Source organism: Hemitrygon akajei, chromosome 11, assembly GCF_048418815.1.
Source record: "Hemitrygon akajei chromosome 11, sHemAka1.3, whole genome shotgun sequence".
NCBI classification, from domain to species: Eukaryota; Metazoa; Chordata; class Chondrichthyes; order Myliobatiformes; family Dasyatidae; genus Hemitrygon; species Hemitrygon akajei.
In genome coordinates, this window is record NC_133134.1 from 6748467 (window position 1) to 6770992 (window position 22526).

At 43.6% G+C, this 22526-nt stretch overlaps 1 protein-coding gene across 1 annotated transcript in view; it reads left to right on the forward strand.

Moving 5' to 3' along the window:
- The window catches only part of eif2ak1 (eukaryotic translation initiation factor 2-alpha kinase 1), a 55573-nt gene that overhangs the window by 16974 nt on the left and 16073 nt on the right, over positions 1–22526 (forward strand). The window contains exons 4-11 of the mRNA XM_073060157.1: positions 1554–1597; positions 3098–3197; positions 10615–10695; positions 13046–13139; positions 13233–13296; positions 15247–15736; positions 19862–19970; positions 20074–20180. Of these exons, the coding sequence (XP_072916258.1) occupies positions 1554–1597; positions 3098–3197; positions 10615–10695; positions 13046–13139; positions 13233–13296; positions 15247–15736; positions 19862–19970; positions 20074–20180 (1089 nt within the window). The remainder of the gene's footprint in view (positions 1–1553; positions 1598–3097; positions 3198–10614; positions 10696–13045; positions 13140–13232; positions 13297–15246; positions 15737–19861; positions 19971–20073; positions 20181–22526) is intronic.

Genomic DNA, 22526 nt, shown 5'->3' on the forward strand with positions numbered 1-22526 from the left:
TAAATAAGTTAATAAAATATAATTCAAGCTACATGCAGTTCACAGTACAGGTAAACAGTAAGCAGCTCGCTGCCTTGGTGACAAGTGGCAGGGTGTTCATTAGTCTCTCAGCCGGAGGGAAGGAGCTGTTACCCAGTTAGGCATCCTTGTCCTGATGCTCCTGTACCTCCTTCCTGATGGTAGCGAGTAGTGATAATGTTACACGCCTCATTTACCTCTCCTCTCAGCCTCCTGTGTTCTAAAGAAAACAAGCCTAGTCTATAAAATTAGAGGAAAGATGTGGAAGCTTTAGAGAGGGTGCATTAGAGAGAGCTTGTCTTATGAGGAAAGGTTGAGTGAGCTGGGGCTTTTCCTTTAGAGTAAAAGAGAATCATAGGTGACTTGATAGAGAGGTATAAGATGATATGAGGCATAGATCAAGTGGACTGGCAAAGACTTTTCCCCAAGGTGGAGGTGGTTAATATAAGCGGCATAATTTATGGTGATTGGAGGAAATTATAGGGGGGATGTCGGAGCTGTTTTTTTACACAGAGGGATGTGGTTACGTGGAACATGCTGCCAGGGGTGGTGGTGGAGGCAGATACATTAGGGACATTTAAGGGACTCCTAGACAGGCACATGGATGATTAAAAAAAATGGAGGATTAAGGTGGACGGAAGGTTCGATTAATTTTGGTGTAGGTTAAAAGGTCAGCACAACATCATGAGCCAAACAGCCTGTACTATGCTGTACTGTTGTACGTTCTGTGATAAATCTTTCTTAATAGCTACAATTCTCCAGTTCTTGCAACATCCTTGAAGTATTCTCCATTGTAGTGAATCAGTGCTGCAGTATTGTGACCAGAATTGTATTGTTTCCGGAGTGAGGAATTGAAATCACAGCATTCTGATATCGGGAAGGAAGGCTGTGCTGCTCCTGAACTACAGCCCATTATAGAAGCTAGCAGTGAGTTACCCAGTGCTGATGATAAATCAGGAGCTTGGGAGGGGTGTTATCCACGCTGCAGGTGGAATGCTATGCTGAACTCCTCGTGCCCGTTACCCCTTTAAAAATTACAAGCAGCAACATCATTGTGTTCCCCAAATAAAAACCCCAATGTTTTTCCAGAGAGCTCATACTGAATGAAGTACAGTAGATTATTGGGTTATTGAAGAGATTGAGTGTGTTGTCCCTTACACTTTTCATCTATAGTTCTGTGGTTGGATAACTGAAGGAGGATGCAGTTAGGGAATTTCACTGAGAAATGATAAACTTTCGTTGGAATTTGTGGGACATATTCTCGCTGCTGCCTGTAAGGAGTTTGTACGTTCTCCGTGTCGCCATGTGGGTTTCCTCCGGGTGCTTGGCTTTCCTCCCACAGTCCAAAGGTGTACCAGTTGGTAGGTTAGTTGGACACTTTAAATTGTCCTACGATCGGGGTTTGCTGAGCGGCATGGCTCAAAGGGTTGGAAGGGCCTATTCTGCAATGTATCTCAATAAATAAATAAATTCAGCACTTGTCATGAGGTGGGCTGTTTGCATCACCACAGAAACTGGTTGCTTTTGTCTTCTAGGGATGTGGTACCAATGGAGATGTCCATCCCCAAGTCCCCTGCAGGTACGTCTAAATCACAGAGTCCAGTTTAAAATCACTGGCATATGTCATGACATTTGTTGTCTTTGTGGCAGCAGCACAGTGCAATACATAATAGAAACATAGAGTGAATTACAGTAAGAATATATATACTGTATTACATAGTTAAATTTAAATAGTGAGTTAGAGTTCATGGGTTCATTGTCCACTCAGAAATCGGATAGCAGAGGGGGAAGAAGCTGTTCCTGAATCGATGAGTGTGATTGATGTGAAATTTGTTGTTTTTGTGGCAGCAGTACAGTGCGAAGACATACAATTATTATAATTTGCAAATATATATAAACAGCGCAAAAATAGGAATGATGAGGTCATGTTCAGGCACCATTGATGGTGGAGGGATGGCAGCTGCTTCTGCATCACTGTTTAGGTCTTCGGGCTCCTGATGAGAAGAGGGCATGTCCCGAATGGTGAGGCTCCTTAATGATGAATGCAACCTTCATGAAGCACCACCTCTTGAAGATGTCCTTGATGGTGGGGGGGTGGGGGGGGGGGGGGTTGTGCCAGTTATGGAGCTAGCTGAGACTACAGCCTTCTGCAGCCTCTTTCGATGCAGTGCAGAGGAGCCTCCATACCGGGCTGTGATAGAATCAGTCAGAATGTTGGCCAACTATATCTGTAGGACAGTAGAGATTTACTGGATCCAGCAAATGAGTTCAAATCCTGTCATGGGCATCTTGAACATCTAACTTTTTTTAAATTTAAAAACAAACCTGGATCTAAAGTATTGCAATTAATAAAAATCGTCTATGGGCTAGCATCTAGTTTCATCAACTGAAGCCATAGCTTAGTAGGATTAGTTGTAGAACCCTTTGCTATTAAATATAACACAAACACAATGCTGGAGGAACTCAGTAAGTCAGGCAGCCTCTGTAGATCAGAATAAACAGTGGAAGTTTCAGGCCAAGACCCTCCATTAGGATTGGGTTTGCTGTTCGCTACAGTTTTGTAATAGTTTATGCCTGAAAAGCTAGTACAAGAGGGCCATAATTTTAAGGTGATTTGGAGGAAATTACAGGGGGGATGTCAAAGGTTTTCTTTTACAAAGAGAATTGTGGATGCTAGGAACACCCTGGTATGGGTAATGGTAGAGGCAGATAGGTTATGGATATTTAAGATATGAAAATAGAGGTGGAAGGGTTAGATTCATCTTGGAGTAGGCTAAAAGGTCAGCAGAGGATTGTGGGCTAAAGAGCCTGTACTGTGGTGTTATGTTCTGTGTTAAACGGCTTACAACACAATTAGAGTTCTATGGGCTACTGTAAGAAACCCAATTGATTCATCAGAGACCTTCTGTCCACCTTGGCACAAGACTGGCGTCACCCATAGTCTTAGACAACAGGACGATTAGGGAAACCAAGCACACTCACCCTACCAGCAATGCTCACCTCCCAGTTGTAAACATTGTACAGAATGCATTAACTAGAGCTCTGAGAATTGATGGTCTGCATTTTGATTTTTGATCAGAATAGAGGAACCACTCTTTCAAGAACAGACATCTCGGTGCATGACTGAATTTGAACTAATCACCAGGCTGGGTAAAGGAGGCTACGGAAAAGTGTATAAGGTGTGTGACAAAATCTTAGATTTGGATTTCGAGATTCTACATCTTCAAAGACGAAATTTGAGTTAATTGTCTTTTTCAGTATTTTTATTAATTATTTGCTTAGACGAATACAAAATAAGTTTATTATCCTGTGCACAAGTCCGTGTGTGCACAGATGCAATGAAAAACTTACTTGAAGCAGCATGACAGGGACAGAGCATCAGACAAGCAGCGTTCACAGGAAAAACATAAACGTAAATTGTACAGTTTTTTTTACAAGAAAGAACAGAGAACAAAAAAAACTAGGTCAGTTTTGGTTAGAAGTGATCATTAGTGAGACCTCCACACCATCCAAAACATTGGTGACTTCCCAGTGGCCAAACATTTTAACTCCAATTCCCATTCTGTCGTGTTAGTCCATGGCCTCCTCTTGTGCCTAAAAGAGGCCAGCCTCAGGTTGGATGAGCAACACCTTATATTCCATCTGGGTACCCTCCAACTTGATAGCATGAACTTTGATTTCTCCTACCAGTGAACAAATTTCCCAACTCCTCTTCCTCAGTACCCTCCTCTCTCCCTTTCTTCTAATGTCTACGCTCTTCTCCTATCAGATTATTTCTTCTCCAGCCCTTGGCCTTTCCCACCCACTTGGCTTCACCTATCATCTTCCAGCTAGCCTCTTTCCTCTCCTCCAACCTTTTTAATCTGGCATTTCCCCCCTCCCCCCACTCCTGAAGTAGGGTCCTGGCCCAAAACATCGACTGTTTACTCTTTTCCAGAGATGCTGCCTGACCTGCTGAGTTCCTCCAACATTCTGTGTGTGTTACATTGTTAATGTGCCTGAGTCAACCACTATTTCTGGCAACCTATTCCCTTTGCGTGAAGTATCTGACCCTGATGTCCCTTTTAAATCTCTCGCCTTGGATCTTAAACCAATGCCCTCTTATTTTCAGTACCTCTTCCCTGGGAAAATGACTGTGTTGTGTCCACAACTTCCACCATTTCCAATGGGACCCAATGGGATCAAACACATCTTTACCTCCACCACCACTGCACTCTACGCTTTCTGCAGTGAGCGCTCCCTTCATGATTCCAGTGTCCATTTGTCCCTTCCCATTCGTCTTCCTCACAGTAGAATTGCTACACCAGCCCATTCACCTCCTCTCTTACCTCCAGACAGGGCCTCAAGCAGTCCTTCGAAATGAGACAACATTTCACCTGCAAATTGTTGGTGTCATCTACTGTGTCCGGTGCTCACTATTCAGTCTCTTGAGACCGGACATAGATTGGGGGACTGCTTTGTCGAGCACCTTTGATCCATTTGCAGACTGCAGGAATCCCCGGTGGCCATCCATTTCAATTCCAATCCCCATTCCAGTTCTGATGTGTCGATCCACGGCCTTCTCTTCTGCCACAATGAGGCCACTCTCAGGCTGGAGGAGCAACACCTTGGGTAGCCTCCAAGCTGATGCCATGAACATCGATTTCTCCAACTTCCAGCAAATTTTTTCCCCTGCTCCTTCTCTTGCCTTCGTTTCTGCACCCTGCCCCCTCCCCTTACCTTTTCTGTTCACCTGTCTATCACCTCTCTCTGGTGTCGCTCTTCCTTCCCCTTTTCTCATGGTCCACTCTCCTCTTCCATCAGATTCCTTTTCTCCAGCCCTTTACCTTTTCCACCTATCACCTCCCAGTTTCTTACTACATTCCCTTTCTCCCTACCCAGCTAGCCTCACCTCTCACCTTCTAGCTCAGGGGTTCTCAGACCCCTTGGTTAATGGTAGGGATCCTTGGCATAAAAAAGGTTGGGTACCCCTATTTTAGCTTGTTCATGTTGCCCTCCCCTTATCACCTTATTCTGTGATCTTCCCCCTTCCTTTCCAGTCCTGAAGAAGGGTCTCGGCCTGAAAGGCAGTAATTTACTATAAACCCGAGGGGCAACTTTTTCACACAGGGGTGTTCTGAACATGGAACAAGCTGCCAGATGAATGCTCACCTCTTAGTGGACGGTGGGAGTGTGGAGGAAGATGCATGGGCCTTTGTCATGGTTCAATTTGAGCAGCTGCATGGCAGAGGACTCTCCGGATTTCACGCTGTTCTTAGTGACTCACTCAGAGCCAGGCCTCAAGTGCTGCTGGAGGGCCATCATCTGGGTGAAAGAAGTCCTTTGATCTGTATTCCTCGCCATAGGTGCTGCCTGACCTGCTGAGCTGTTTGTCTGTGTCTGTAAATCTGGATTTCCAGCATCTGCAGAATCACTTGTGTTTATGTGTTGTTTCCTTGATTGCCTTCCCAAAATGCACCACCTCTCAGTGGTTGGGATTGAATTCCAATTGCCACTGCTCTGTTAAACTTTCTGTCGGATCCAAAATTTGGCTGCTTCTTGCTTCCATTTCATTTGTTCTTGAGGTTTCGACCTTGTACATGGGAATAACAAGGAGTCATTCGACTCCTCGGGTCCAGTCTACCATTCATTTGGACAATCAGTACTTTCATCTATCCAACTTGGTCCCACAATGTCCATGGATAACTTGTGGGTTGCCCGAGTACATCCTTGGTTGTTAGCACAAGCGATGCATTTCACTTTATAAGACCACAAGACATATGAATGGAATTAGGCCATTCAGCCCATCATAGCTGATTCCAGATCCCACTCAACCCCATACACCTGCCTTCTCGCCATATCTTTTGATGCCCTGACCAATCGGGAAACAATCAACTTCTGCCTTAAACATACTCACGGACCTGACCTCCTCTACAGGCTGTGGCAGAGCATTCCACAGATTCACCACCCTCTGGAGGAAAAATTCATCCTTACCTCTGTTTGAAAAGGTCACCCCTCAATTTTGAGTCTGTGCCCTCTAGTTCTAGATACCCCACCAGAGGAAACATCCTTTCCACACCCTTATTTAGTTCTTTCAACATTTGGTTGGTTTCAATGAGATCCCCAAGCATTCTTCTAAATTCCAGTGAGTACAGGCCCTAAGATGCCAAATGCTGCTCATATGATAATGCTTTCTTTCGCAGAATGATCCTTGTTAACCTCCTCTGGACTCTCTCCAAGACAGTATATCATTTCTGATATATGGGGCCAAAAACTGTTGACAATACTCCAAGTGTAACTAGTGTCTTATAAAGGCTCAGCATTATCTCCCTGCTTTTATATTCTATTCCCCTATAAATAAATGTATCATCCACAAACTTTGCCACAAAGCCATCAATTCCATTATCTAAATCATTGACAAACATGGAAAGTAGCGGTCTCAGTACTGACCCCTGAGGAACACCACTAGTCACCGGCAGCCAACCTGAAAAGATCCCTTTTATTCTCACTCACTGCCTTCTACCTGTCAGCCATTATATCCCTGCCAGTATCTTTCCTGTAACGCCATAGGATCTTATCTTGTTAAGCAGCCTCATATGAAGCACCTTATCGGATGCCTTCTGAAAATCCAAGTTAATGACATCCACTGCCTCTCCTTTGTCCACCCTATTTGTTACTTCCTCAAATCTCTAACAGATATGTCAGGCAAAATTCCCCTTTACAGAAATCATGCTGACTTTGACTTATTTTATCATTAGTCTCCAAGTACCCTGAAACCCTGTCCTTAGTAATAGGCTCTGGTACTTTCCCAACCTAACTGGCCTGTAATTTCCTTTCTTTTGCCTTCCTCTCTGCTTAAAGAATGGAGTGACATTTGTAATTTTCCAGTCCTCTGAGACCATGCCAGGATCGAGTGATTCTTGAAAGATCATGGCCAATGCATCTGTTATCTCTTCAGCAACCTCTCTCAGGACTCTGGGATGTAGTTCATCTGGTCCAGGTGACTTAACCACCTTAATACCTTTGAGTTTGCCTAGCATATTTTCCTTTGTACTATCAATGGCACTTGCTCATGCTCCCTGACCCTCACAGACCTCTGGCATACAGTTAGTGCCTTCCATAGTGAAAACAGATGCAAAGTACCCATTAAATTCATCTGCCATTTCTTTGTCCCCCATTACTACCTCACCAACATCATTTTCCAGTGGTCCAATATGGAGCATTGACTGATCAGCAGAAAACAGAATGTGGGAATAAAAGGATCCTGTTCTGGCTGGCTGCCGGTTACCAGTGGAGTTCCACAGGGGTCTGTGTTGGGACCGCTGCTTTTTACAATGTATGTCAATGATTTGGACTATGGGATTAATGGATTTGTGGCTAAATTTGCCGACGATACAAAGATAGGTGGAGGAGCGGGTAGTGTTGAGGAAACAGGGAGCCTGCAGAGAGACTTAGATAGTTTAGGAGAATGGGCAAAGAAGTGGCAAATGAAATACAATGTTGGAAAGTGTACGGTCATGCACTTTGGTGGAAGGAATAAATGGGCAGACTATTATTTAGATGGGGAGAGAATTCAAAATGCAAAGATGCAAAGGGACTTGGGAGTCCTTGTGCCGGATACCTAAAGGTTAACTGCAGGTTGAGTTGGTGGTGCAGAAGGCGAATGCAAAGCTGGCATTCATTTCTAGAGGAATAGAATATAAGAGCAGGGATGTGATGTTGAGGCTCTATAAGGCACTCGTGAGACCACACTGGGAGTATTATGTGCAGTTTTGGGCTCCTTAATTTACAAACGATACACTTGCATTGGAGAGGGTTCAGAGAAGATTCATGAGAATGATTCCAGGATTGAAAAGGTTACTATATTAGGAACGTCTAGCAGCTCTTGGGCTATATTTCCTGGAGTTCAGGAGAATGGGGGGGGGGGGGGTATCTCATAGAAAAATTCTGAAAGTTAAAAGGACTGAACAGATTAGATATGGCAAAGTTATTTCCCATAGTAGGGGAGAATTGGACAAGAGGGCACGACCTCAGGATTGAAAGACGTCCATTTAAAACAGAGATGCGGAGAAATTACTTTAGTCAGAATTTGTTGCCACGAGCAGCTGTGAAGAAAAGTCATTGGGTGCATTTAAGGCAGAGATAGATAGGTTCTTGAGTAGCCAGGGCATCAAAGGGTCTGGGGAGAAGGCAGGGGAGTGGGGATGACTGGAACAATTGGACAGCCCATGATTGAATGGCAGAGCAGACTTGATGGGCCAAATGGCCTGCTTATGCTGCTATACCTTATGGTCTTATAATATCAACTCTAACCTCCCTTTTACTCTATATAACTGAAAAAACTTCTGGTATCCTGCATTATATTATTGGCTAGTTTGTCCTCATGTTTCATCTTTTCCCTTATAACTTTTTTAGTTGCTTTTGGTGGATTTTAAAAGCTTCCCAACTCACTCACTTTTGCTACCTTATATGCTCTTTCCTTGGCTTTCATGCAGTCTTTAACTTCCTTTGTTAGCCACTGTTGCCTACCCCTGCCATTTGAGAATTACTTCTTCTGTGGGATATATCAACCTTGTGCCTTGAGAACTATTCCCAGAAACTTAAGCCATCTCTACTCTGTCGCCACCCCTGCCAGTATCCTCCTCCAATCCACCTGGGCAAGCTCAGCTCCTCTCTCATGCCTCTGTAATTCCCTTTATTCCACTGCCGTAAAAAGCCACCTCGTAGGTATTCAATAAATTCCCTCTCTTGTGATCCGACACCAACCTGATTTTCCCAATCCCTTTGCTTATTGAAGTCCCCCATACAATTGTGTCATTACCTTTATTACATACCTTTTCCAGCTACCTTTGCAATCTCAACCGCACATCTTGGCTATTATATGGAGGCCTACATATAATTACCATAATGTTTTTTTTTTAACCCTTGCAGTTTCTTAACTCCACTCACAAAGACACAGCATTCTCTGACCCTATATCACCTCTTTCCAATACAGCCAAACCACTGCCTATGCCTTCCTGCCTGTTCTTTCAACACAAAGTACATAATTTGATGTTAAGTTCCCAACTATGGCCACCTTTCAACCATGACTCGGTGATGCCCACAACATCATACTGACCAATCTCTAATTGCGCCAGGAGTTCGTCCACCTTATTCCGAATGCTACATGGATTTACGTACAGCATCTTCAGTCCTTTGACCTTTTGAATTTGTCTGCATTTGTACCCAATCATTGGCTTGTCCTTCCTTACATTCATCATCTACTTGTAGACCTGCTGGCTCGTCCTCAGCTCTGTCATCCTGGTTCCCACCCCCCACCATATTAGTAGTTTAAACCACTCCCAATTGCTCTAGGTAACCTGCCCGCAGGAATATTGGTCCCGCTCAGATTCTGGTGCAACCCGTCCCTTTTGCATAGGTCCCACCTGCCGCAGAACAGGTCTCAATTATCCAGAAATCTGAATTCCTGCTCCCGCTCCAATTCTTTAGCCACACATTTATCCGCCACCTCACTCTATTCCTATCCTCATTGTTGTGTGGCACAGGCAGCAATCCTGACATTCCTACCCTTGAGGTCCTGCTTCTCAGCTTCCTTCCTAACTCCATGTCCTTTTTTCAGGACCTCCCCTCTTTTTCTACTTATGTCATTGGTACCAGTAAGTACCATGACTTCTGGCTGCTCACCCTCCCTCTTCAAGCTATTGTGGACGCATTCAGAAACATCGCGGGCCCTGGCACCTGGGAGTCGCACTACCATCCATATTTCTTTTTCATGTCCACATGGTAAATAAATCTGAATCCATTAAGCTTATGAAGGGCCAATGCCCTTGAATGGAAAATCCTACAATATGTATGGATTCTGCACAGTCCATCACGGGTAAAGTTCTCCCCATCATTGAACACATCTACACAGTGCACTGTTGCAGGAAAACAGCATCCATCATCAAGGACCACCGCCATTCAGGCCGTGCTCTCTTTCCACTGCTACCGCTAGGGAGAAGGTACAAGAGCCTCAGGTCCCACACCAATAGTTTCAAGAACAGGAACAGAGCCAGAAAGGAAAACTTCACTCACTTTCACTCGCCCCAACATTGGTTCAATGGTCTCACTTTCAAGGACTCTTCATCTCGTATCCTCAGTATTTATTGTTTATTTTTTATTATTATTATTATTATTATTGTTTTTGTATTTGTAGTTTGCTGTTGTTTGCACACTGGTTATTTGTCCGTCTTTGTCACGTGCAAGTTTACACTGATTTGATTGTATTTCTTTGGATTTGCTGTGAATGCCCACAAGAAAATGAATCTCAGGGTAGTATATGTACTTCGATAATAAATTTACTTTGAACTTGCAGTAAATGTCATACCTGACCATGTCTTAATGTGAAGAATTCTTTCCCAAGAGTACCCCTAACCTTAAACAGCTTAACTTACTATCATTATTATATTTAATGATTATATTTAACTTAATTATTATAAAATAAACTTTTACCTGTAAATGTTTACATTATTTTATATGTTTGTTGATGATACCGAGGTGTTACCCTGTTTAAAGTGAAAGGTTTACCCTGTTAGTGGATGGATAGAGATAACTACTCAAAACTTGTATTTATTTCAGGTCAGGAATAAATTGGATGGACAGTTTTATGCTTTGAAGAAGATTCTCATGAAGAAATTAACAAGATTGGACTGTATGAAGGTACTCAGTATTAATGGTGTTACTATTCACCAAGTGTAACAATCCCTGTGATACTCAGCATATCATGGAGATTCTATAGTGAGAGAAACAGAGTTAATGATTCAGCTTGTCGAGCTTTGGTCAGAAGTTGGAAAAGAACAGGTTTTAAGATCCAGGATAAGTGGGGAGGGAAGGGTGGATCAGAAAGGAAAGTACGTAATAGGTGGAAGGCAGAAAAGATTGAATGAGGGTTTTCCTTTAAATTTAGAGATAAAGTAGAGACCCCTTCTGGTCCTTTGAACCATGCTGCCCTTCAACCCGCTACTTAACCCCAGTCTTATCACAGGAGAATATACAGTGACCAATTAGCCTATTAACCCGTATGTCTTTGGACTGTGAGAGGAAACCGGAGCAGCCAGAGGAAATGCATGCATTCCACGGGGAGGACGTACAAACTCCTTACAGAGGAAGCTGGGATTGAACTCCGAACTCCGATACCCCGAGCTGTGATAGCTATGCTACTGTGGCTCTCCATGGTGAAGACTTTCTTTACAAATTTCCAGTTGTTCTGTTTTTAACATCTGCAACGTTTTGTGTTATTTAATGTTTCAACATCTACATTATATTGATATTATTTGCTGTACGAAGGTGTGCACAGGATTTTGGTTTGCTGGTGCAGAACTTGCTATCTGCTCTACAACTTACGAGAATTCCAGTCGGCCATTCCAGCTCCTTCCATGCTTCCGAACCATTTGTACTTGCATCTTCTGTGGTGTGGGCTTAAACCCTGGAATCCTCTCCCTAAACTATTCCATTTTGACTTTTTTGTCTGTGAGTGCTTTAAAACTGCCTCGTTCACCAAGACTTTGCTGATCTACCCTAATATCACTTTATGTGATTCTCCCAATTTATGCTTGGGAGCTTTTTGCCATGTGTAACATATACAGTATACATTTATATAAATATACAGACGAGAAAATCTGCAGGAGCTGGAAATGCAAAGCAACACAAACAAAATGCTGGAGGAACTCCACAGGTCAGGCAGCATCTGTGGAAAAGAATAAACTTGACATTTTGGGCCGAGACCCTTCTTCATAACTGAAAGGGAAGGGGAGTGATGTCTGAATTAAAAGATGGGGAGGGGCGGAGGGGAAAGAGGCTAGCTGGAAGATGAGAGGTGAAGCCTGGTGGGTGGAAAAGGTCAAGGGCTGGAGAGGAAAGAATCTGATGGGAGGCGAGAGTGGACCATAGGAGAAAGGGAAGGAGGAGGGGACTCGGGGAAGTGAAAGGCAGGTGAGAAGAAGTAAAATGTCAGAGTGGGAAATACAGGAAGGGGAGGGAGGATTTTTGTTCACCAGAAGGAAAAATTGATATTCATACCATCAGTTTGGAGGGTTTAAATATTTTTAAAATTTAGTTTCCTCCCACATTCCAATGACGTACTGGTTAGTAAATTAATTAGTCATTGTAAATTGTCTCTTGATTAGGCTAGGGTTAAATATGTACGTTTGTAGGTTGCTGGGCAGTGCGGCTCATTGGGTTGGAAGGGCCTGTTCCACAATGAATCTCTAAGTAAATAAAATATAACTCTGTGTGTGTGTGTGCGTGCGCCCGTCCGTCCGTCCGTCCTTGCTCGACTCTTCTCGCAAGTCTGGGAGAATCCGAAACTCGCTACAAAGACCAAGACTGCCTCGTACAATGCACGCATTATCAGCACCCTCCTGTATGGTAGCGAGACTTGGTTTCAATGAGATCCCCCCTCATCCTTCTGAATTCCAGCGAGTACAGACCCAGAGCCATCGAACGTTCTTAATATGATAAACCTTTCATTCCTCATTCCTCAGTGATGACTGAGCTGTATCCACTACTTTTTGAAGGCTTTTCCATAACAGGGCATTAGTGTTTCTATACCAGGCTATCATGCAATCGATCAATATACCCTGCACCACACATTTATAGAAGCTTGTCAGAAGTTTTAGATGACATGCCGAATTTTTGCAAACTTCTAAGAAAATAGAGGCACTGCGGTATGGAGGTCTATGTTAGAGAGAAGGATTAGATTGACCTTGGAACAGGTTAAAAGGTCAGTACAACATCATGGGCTGAAAGACCTGTACTGTGCTTTAATGTTCTATGTTCGAAATTTATTATCAAATTACGTACAGGTTATCACACACTACCCTGAGATTCATTTCCTTGCAGGCACGTACAGAAATAAATAAAATGGAATCTACAAAAAGCCATACATAAGCAAAGACTGACAACCAACTAATTTGCAAAGAAGACAAAATTATGCAAATAAAAGTATTAAAAAAATAAGGATTGTGTGTTTTGATGTATAACTGAAGTCTTCTCTTTTGTTCTGTCTCAGGTCTTACGAGAAGTTAAGGTTCTGGCAGGTCTTCAACATCCAAACATAGTTGGTTATCACACTGCTTGGATTGAGCATGTACTGGTCCCGAAAAGTAATTAAACCTCATCTATATAACATCTTAAAGTTACACTCCACCCTCATTATCACACTTTAACCCATGTATTTTCTGTTTCTCACTGCCTAGGTAATCAAATGTCTCCTGGAAATCTATGTGCATTGAAGGGCCCTTGTGTTACAGAATATGGCAAGTAAGGAGCTCGTATACTGTAACTGAAAACTTACCGACTAGCCAGTGAATAGGAGGTGGAATGAGGAGAAACTTAACTATCTTTATTTATGACATGTACATCGAAACGTACAGTGAAGTGTGGTTTTGATGTATTTTGGACAAATAAATGATTAACAACCAACACAGCCCGGGGATATGCTGGGGTCAGCCCGCAGGTATCGGCATGCTTCTGTTGCCAACGTAGCGTGCCCAGAACTCACTGACCCTAACCATACATCTTTGGAATGGGGAGGAAACCAGTGCTTCTGGAGGAAACACACAGTCACAGCAAGAATGTGCCAACTCCTCACACCTAGTGGCAGGAATTGGACACAGGTTGCTGGCGCTGTAGAGCATTGTGTTAGACGCTACACTATGGTGCCACCCCACACCAACTTCCCCCAATGAAAGCATGGTAATTTCTCCAGAAGAATGCACTGATGGTTGCTCTGTATTCATTCATGCGATATAAATGTAACTCGTACTGCTGTCATTTATTGCACATACCTAGTTGTTCCTGAGTTGAGAAGACTATTGCAAGGCATAAAAGATAGACATAAAACCTGTTGCTTACGATCGTTTTACAAGAGCAAAGAATAAAAAGGGAGAGGAAATATGAGGAGAGAGAATGATGGAAGAGACGAGGGAAAGAGAAGGTCTCTCTTCCTTCCCAGCGCTGACTGTAAGGATTGTACATCCTCCCTGTGACTGGGCGGGTTTCCTTCGGGTGTTCCAGTTTTCTCCCACAGACCAAAGACATACCGGTTAGCAGGTTAATTGGTTATTGTAAACTGTCCAGTGATTAGGCTAGGATTAAATCGGGATTGCTGGGTAGCGTGGCTTGGAAGGCGGAAAGGCCTATTCTGCACTGTATCTCAATAAATAATAAACAAATCTTATGCCAGACCACTGATAACAGGAAATTCCACTGACATTGCAACAGATAACAATTGTCCAATTAAGTAGCCAGGTTCAAGTACCGTGACACCTACCAGTGAAAACAAGAAGTTTTCAGAAAAATACAGAGGCAAGTGTAACTACTGAGTAACTCACTGAACAATCACGGGTGATTATATAAAATGATAATCACCTGTCAACTACCAGAAAATCAACAGTTCTATAGCCCAATACATCAAACTCAACCACATTCTAGGCCTGGAGTCACACGCAGGCCAGACCAGATACTGATGATTCATGTAAAGTGTAGAAGGTATATGGAGTGTTGGCCATTATTAGTCAGAAGATTGAGTTCAAAGGCCTGTGAGGGAATGTGGTAGCCCTATAAAAATCTGGTTAGACCACCCTTGGAGTATTGTGTTCAGTTCTGGTCGCCTCATTAAGGGAAGTATGTGGAAGCTTTAGAGAGGGTGCAGAGGAAGTTTACCAGGATGGTGCCTGGATTAGAGAGCATGTCTTATGAGGACAAATTGAGTGAGTTAGGCTTTTATCTTTTGAGTGAAGGAGGATGAGAGGAGACTTTATAGGTGTATAAGGTGATAAAAGGCATAGATCAGGACAGCTGGAAACTTTTTGCCCAGGGTCAAAATGGCTAAGAAGAGCAGGCATAATTTTATTGGAAGAAGGTATGGTGGGGGGGGGGGGGGGGGGGAATTCAGAGGTTTTTTTTACACAGAGTGGCGGATGTATGAACTGCCCTGCCAGGGTGGTGGTAGAGGCAGATGCATTAGGGACATTTAACACACTCCTAGGCACATGGATGAAAGAGCAATGGAGGGCTAGGTGGGAAGGAGGGGTTAGTTTGGTCTTAAGGTAGGTTAAAAGGTCAGCACAACACAGTGTGCTGAATGGCCTGTACTGTTCTGTGTTCTCTGTAAGTGCACTGTTTGTTGTCTTTGTAGTTTCAAAGTCGAATTTATTTATTTGATAGCATAAAATTTCTAAAACTAATTCAACAAATTCATTTCTATAGAGACCCTACCATCCAGAACACACAAACCAGTGGCTCAAGTATCATTTTTGAAGACCCTAGTTCGGCTGTGAGAGTGGGAGAGACTCTGTCAGGAAGCGGGCTTGTTGAGGAAGAGATGTATGTGGACAGCTCACAGGAAAGTGACAAGCAAAGTTGCACCCACAGCGAAAGCAGTGGGGTGACGCGAGCGAGATGCTATGAAAATGGACTACTGGGTGCCAGGGACCTCAGCACACATCTACCCTGTTTTGATTCCAAGGATGTGTCTGCGCGAGGCACACATCTGAGCTTAAAGTCACAAGTGTGGCGAGACAGAAAGAACAAAGCAAGCAAGATGATTGAGACAAAGGAGACTGAGGCACAGGACCTCCAGAGCACTCAGGAATTGGACACGGGTGACGCCGAGATGTCAGGTTCATCTATAAACCTGAGCGATAATTCGTCGTCGGGGAGTGATACATCTTTCACAGACATATCTTCTGTGTCCCAGGTGAGGAAGCATTCTACCATCAAAATCCTATGTAGCGTCATCCTTCTTACACTTGTAATTGTTTTAAAGAATGTTAGTAATGGAGAGAGAATGCCTTGTGGCAGTTAGTGTTTGCTCCCACAGATGCAGTGGGTTTTGACCATAAGACATTGGTGCGAAGTTAAGCCATTTGGCTCATCAAGTCTTCTCTGCCATTCCATCATGGCTGATTTATTATACCTTCCAATCCCATTTGTCTGCCTTCGCCCCGTTACCTTTGACGCCCTGACTAATGAAGAATCTGTCAGCCTCCCCTTTAAATATACTCAATGATTTGACCTCCACAGCCATCTGTGGCAATGAACTCCACAAATTTACCACCTCTGGCTTAAGAAATTCCCTGCACTAAAGGGACATCCCTCTATTCTAAGACTGTGCGCTCTGGTCCTAGACTCCCCCACTATAGGAAACATCCTCTCCACATCCACTCTATCTGTGCCTTCTGGTCCCCCACTATAGGAAACATCCTCTCCACATCCACTCTATCCAGGCCTTTCATTATTTGAGAGGTTTCATTGAGCTCCTCCCTTCATTCTTCTAAACTCCAGCAAGTACAGACCAAGAGCTATCAAATGCTTCTTATACATTAACACTTTCCCAAAATCATTCTCTAATGCCAGAACCTCTTTCTGCAGATAAGGGGCCTAAAATTATTCATGGTTCCCCAAGTGTGGTGTAACCACTGCTTTATAAAGCCTTAGCATTATATTCTTGCTTTAAGTGCAGAGAATGATCCCTCTATACTGTCCCATGCCAGAGTAGAAAGGATTAGCTACAGAACAAATCTTCCCTTTACATTTTTCCATTAATCATTCCCAAGACAAAAATCACAGCCCCAAAATCATTATTCCGTCTGGGTAGCCTCCAACCTGATGACATGAACATTGATTTCTCTAACTTCCGTTAATGCCCCTTCTCCCCTTCTTACCCCATCCCTTATGTAATTATTTATTAATTACCCCATTGTTTTCTTCTCTTTTTTCTCTCTCTGTCCCTCTCACAATCACTCCTTGCCTGCTCTCCATCTCCCTCTGGTGCTCCCCTCCCCCTTTCTTTCTCCCTAGGCCTCCTGTCCCATGATCCTTTCCCTTCTCCAGCTGTGTATCCCTTTTGCCAATCACCTTTCCAGCTCTTAGCTTCATCCCTCCCCCACCTGTCTTCTAACATTTCGGATCTCCCCCTCCCCCTCCCACTTTCGAATCTCTTACTATCTCTTCTTTCAGTTAGTCCTGACGAAGCGTCTCGGCCCAAAATGTTGACTGTACTTCTTCCTATAGATGCTGCCTGGCCTGATACGTTCCACTAGCATTTTGTGTGTGTTGCTTGAATTTCCAGCACCTGCAGATTTCCTCGTGTTTGCATTCCCAAAATCACAGATTATTTCTGATCTGCATTAATACACATTCCCATGATAGTTATTAGTTAGACACTAATTAGAGATTGTGTCATTAGTTATCAGTTAGTATTAGTTAGACTCTGGCGCTGGGGTTTTGGAGCTTTGAGTTAAATTCTGATACTCTCTAAGGATTTTGCAAGTTCTCACCATGACCACATGGGTTTCCTCCAGGTGCTCCAGTTTCCTCCCAGAGTCCAAAGACGTAACAGTTAGTAGGTTAATTGGTCATTGTACATCGATCTGTGATTAGGCTAGGGTTAAATAGGTGGGTTGTTAGACACCGTGGCTCATTGGGTTGGAAGGGCCTATTCTGCACTGTGTCTGTAAATAAAGAGACTGCAGTGTGGTAGACAGGAGGGTTCTACAATCTGCCCAATGTATCACCAGCACCAGCCTGCCTGCCAGCAAGGACGTGTATACAGAAAGGTGACGGAAAAGGGCCAGTAATATCATGAAGGATCCCTCCCATCTTGGTCATAGATTGTTTGTCCCACTCCCATCAGGGAAGAGGCTATGTAGCATCTATACCAAGACCACCAGACGCAAAAGCAGTTACTTTCCACAAGCAGTAAGGCTGATCAACACCTCCACCCACTAACCCACCCTCCACACCCCCAACCACCACTACTTTATCATTTCCTGACAGTCAGCACCGTTAGCTGTCTTCTGCACACTGGTTGTCTGCCTGTTGGGTTCAGTCATTCCGTGATTCCATTGTCACCATCATCACTGGTTGAAATTAATTTGGCAGGGCGATGGTAAACAGAGTGATAGTGCTGAGGGCAAAGTAGTTAGTTTACAAACAAAGGCAATGTGTAATGAAACTCCTAGCAAGGAGAGGCTGATGATTTGGCAACATTGCAGTCAATGGGATGATTTACAACATAAAAGGTGGACAAAATCAAAAAGAGTGAATACAGGACTGAAGATGGTATACTTGACTGTGTGCAGTATACGGAATGAGGTCGATGAAGTAGCACAGTTACAGATTGGCATGTATAATGTTGTAGGCATCATTAGATCATGGCTGAAAGATTATAGCTGGGAGAAACTAAATTCCAAAGTGTCAGTATTTCAGTGGAATAAAGGAAATTACAGTGGCATGAGAGGGGAACTGGCCAAGGTTGACTTGAAAGTGACACTAGCAGGAAGGACAGCAGAGCAGCAATGGCTGGAGTTTCTGCAAAAAATGAGGAAAGTGCAAGACAGATATATTCCAAATAAAAAGAAAGGGTGGAGCATTGACTGATCAGCAGAAAACAGAGAGTGGGAATAAAGGGATCCCATTCTGGCTGGCTGCCGATTACCAGTGGAGTTCCACAGGGGACCGCTGCTTTTTACAATGTATGTCAATGATTTGGACTATGGGATTAATGGATTTGTGGCTAAATTTGCCGATGATACAAAGATAGGTGGAAGAGCAGGTAGTGTTGAGGAAACACAGAGCCTGCAGAGAGACTTAGATAGTTTAGGGAAATGGGCAAAGAAGTGACAAATGAAATACAATGTTGGAAAGTGTATGGTCATGCACTTTGGTGGAAGAAATAAATGGGCAGACTATTATTTAGATGGGGAGAGAATTCAAAATGCAGAGATGCAAAGGGACTTGGGAGTCCTTGTGCAGGCTAAAGATTAACCACTAGTTTGAGTCGGTGGTGAAGAAGGCAAATGCAATGTTGGCATTCATTTCCAGAGATATAGAATATAAGAGCAGGGATGTAATATTGAGGCTCTATAAGGCAATCATGAGACCAAATTTGGAGTGTTGTGTGCAGTTTTGGGCTCCTTATTTTAAAAAGGATATGTTGACATTGGAGAGGATTCAGAGAAGATTCACGAGAATGATTCCAGGATTGAAAAGGTTACTATATTAGGAACATCTGGCAGCTCTTGGGCTGTATTCCCTGGAGTTCAGGAGAATGAGGGGGGATCTCATAGAAACATCCGAATGTTAAAAGGCCTGAACAGATTAGATATGGCAAAGTTATTTCCTATGGTAGGGGAGTCCAGGACAAGAGGGCATGACTTCCGGATTGAAGGATGTCCATTTAGAACAGAGATGCGGAGCAATTGCTTTAGTCAGAGGGTGGTAAATCTGTGGATTTTTTTGCCACGAGGGGCTGTGGAGGCCAAGTCATTGGGTGTATTTAAGCCAGAGATAGATAGGTTCTTGATTAGCCAGGGCATCAAAGTGTATGGGAAGATGACAGGGGAGTTGGAATGACTGGAAGAATTGGATCAGCCCATGATTGAATGGCGGAGCAGATTTATCTGCTTATTATGGTCAGACTTATTATGGTCTTATCAGAGCTTAACGTCCAAGGATGCACATTGTATTGAAAGGACAGGTAGGAAGGCAGAGGGGATGGCATTGCTCTTTTGGTTAAAAATAGACTCAGATCGTTAGAAAGAGGTAAGATAGGGTCGAAAGTGATGAATCCTTGTAGGTAAAGAACTGCAAGGGTTAAACTCCCTAATGGGAATTGTATACAGACCCCCAGAACAGAAGTAAGGATGTGGTCTCCAAATTACAACGGGAGAGAGAAAATGCATATCAAAAGGGAAATGTTACAATAGTCATGAGGGATTTCAATATGCAGGTAGAATGAGAAAATCAGGTTGGTGCTGGATCTCAAGAGGGGGAACTTTTGTTCATACATTTCAGGGTCTTTCATTCCTTTATTTGTTAGACCCCGTTTCACCTTGTTCTTCATATACAAATGCAATTGTGTGAAGACTCTCTTCAAGACTGGATTTGGAAAAGGAATAACAAACCAAGACAGAACGTGGCACTTACGGGTGAGTTGTTTAATTATACCCTGCATTTGACTTTCCTTCCCTCCTAGTTGGCATATTTCTCATGGGAGTGGCAATTCCTTTTCATCGGTTTGCTCTTGTTTAGGTCCGTTTGCTCAGGTGGAGATAGATCGCACCGTTCACATTTTTCATCAGCTTCTCGAGGGAGTGCACTTCATCCACTCCAAGGGTGTTGTGCACAGAGATCTGAAGGTGAGTTTGCATCACGAGGCTCACAGAAATACGCGTGAGCTAGAATAGTGTGGTAGGAAGCCAATCCGCCCATTTACTCTGTGCCAGCTCTTCTGAAAGAGCACTAAGTTTTGTCCCACAATTCCCTGCTCTTTCTCCGGAGTACCATGCATTTTACCTTTACATTCAGTTCCCCTATCATAGTTCCCGTTGAACCCTTCACCCACCTCTCTCCTAGGTAGTGGTCTCCATATCATGGCAGACTTAAACTTGGAGCATAAAGGTTCAGTTTTGGTTTCCTCATTATAAGACATAGGTGCAGAATTAGGCCATTTGACCCATTTTGTGTGCTGCGTATGGGTGATTGATTTTCCCTCTCAACCCCTTTCTCCTGCCTTTTCCCTGTAACGTTTGATGCCCTTGCTAATCAAGAACCTATCTGCCTCCACTTTAAATATATCCAATGACTTGGCCTCCAGAATCTCTGTGGCAATTAATTCCATAGATTCCCTCACAGCCTGTGCTGCATAGAATTCCATAGACAGCCTCCTCTGGCTAAAGTATTTCCTCCTCATTTCTGTACTGAAGAGACATCCCTCTATTCTGAGGCTGTGTCCTCTGGCCCTAGATTCCCCCTCTATAGGAAGGATGTAGGATGTTTATCAGGATGCGTCTGCATTGGAGAGTATATCTTGTGAGGATAGGTTGAGCAAACTAGGGCTTTTCTGTTTGGAACGAAAGAGGGTGAGGTGACTTGATAAAGGTGTACACGAAGATGAGGACAGTTCGAGTGGACAGCCGGAGACATTTTGCCAGGGCGGGAGGACTAACACAAGGGGCACAATTTCAGGATGAGGATGTCAGGGCTAGGTTTTTTTTCACTCAGAGTGCTGTGTGATTTGATTGCTTCTACCTTCTTGTTCTGGCTTCTTCCCCCTTGTTTTCAGTCCTGATGGACCATCTCAGCCTGAAATGTCGATTGTTTATTCCCCTCCATTCAAGTCCTGCTGAGTTCCCCCAGCATTTTGTGTGTGTGTTATTGATGGTAGAGGCAGATACATTAGGGACATTTGAGAAACTCTTAGGTAGGCACATGGATCAAAGAAAAAAGAAGGGCTGTGTGGGACGGGATTAGATTGATCGTGGTGTAGGTTAAAAGGTCAGCACAACATGATGAGCTGAAGGGCCTGTGCTGTACTGTTCTATGATCTAAACATTATCTTTTTGCAACTCTGCTTCATTTGTCAATTATCCTAAATCATTGTGTTAACTGTCTTTGGAAACAGTTTCTCCCTTTTTAATTCTGTCAATATCCAATGTTGAATATTAGTAATCCTCAGACCCATCACCGCTGAATCTTCATCAGGACAGGCAAGGGAGAAGGAAGATGCCAGTAAGAAGGTGGGCGGTGGGTGGGGGAAGAGGAACGAGGATAGCTACAGTTGATAGGTGAATCCAGCTGGCTAAGAAAGATAAAGGGCTCAAGAGGAATCTAGCAGGCTAGGCAGCATCTATAAGGAGAAGCGATGTCAACGTTTTGGAAGGGTCTCGGCTCGAAACGTCGACATCGCGTCTCCCTATAGATGCTGCCTAGCCTGCTGTGTTCTACCAGCATTTTGTGTGTGTTGTTGTTTGAATTTCCAGCATCTGCAGATTTCCTCGTGTTTGCTCAAGAGGAATCTGATAGGATAGGAGAGAGAACGATAGGAGAAAGGGAAGGAGGACTGGACACGTAGTGAGGAAAAGAAGAAAAAGGGAGGGGATGGATTTTTTTTGTGTCATTCTCTGAAGATGAACAAAGCAGTAAAGATATCTTTGATCCTGAGGCAAGTTTTCATCACCACCCATCAGTACCTCTTGTACTTCACTCTCAATCACATTATAGAACAGTGAACAGTACAGGCCCTTTGGCCCACGATGTTGTGCCTGTGTTTTGATTTATCTTATTTAGAGATACTGCGCGGAACAGACCCTTCTGGCCCAACAAGCCGCACTGTTCAGCAACTCACCTGTTTAAAACTAGCTTCATCACAGGACAATTTACAATAACAAGTCAACCTACTAACGGGTACGTCTTTCGACTGGGGGAGAAAACTGCAGCACCTGGAGGAAACCAGCATGTTCATGGGGAGAACTTGTGAACGTACAGACAGCAGTGGAATTGAACTGCAAACTCCTGAACGCCCCAAGCTGTAATAGCATTGCGCTAACCGCTATGCTACTGCAGTACCAACTTTTTAACCTACTTGAAGATCAATCCGACCCTCCCCTTCCACATAGCCCTCCCCCTTTTTTTTTATCATACATAAGCCTATTGAAGAGTTTCTTAAATGATGCTAATGTATCTGCCTCTACCAGCACCCCGGC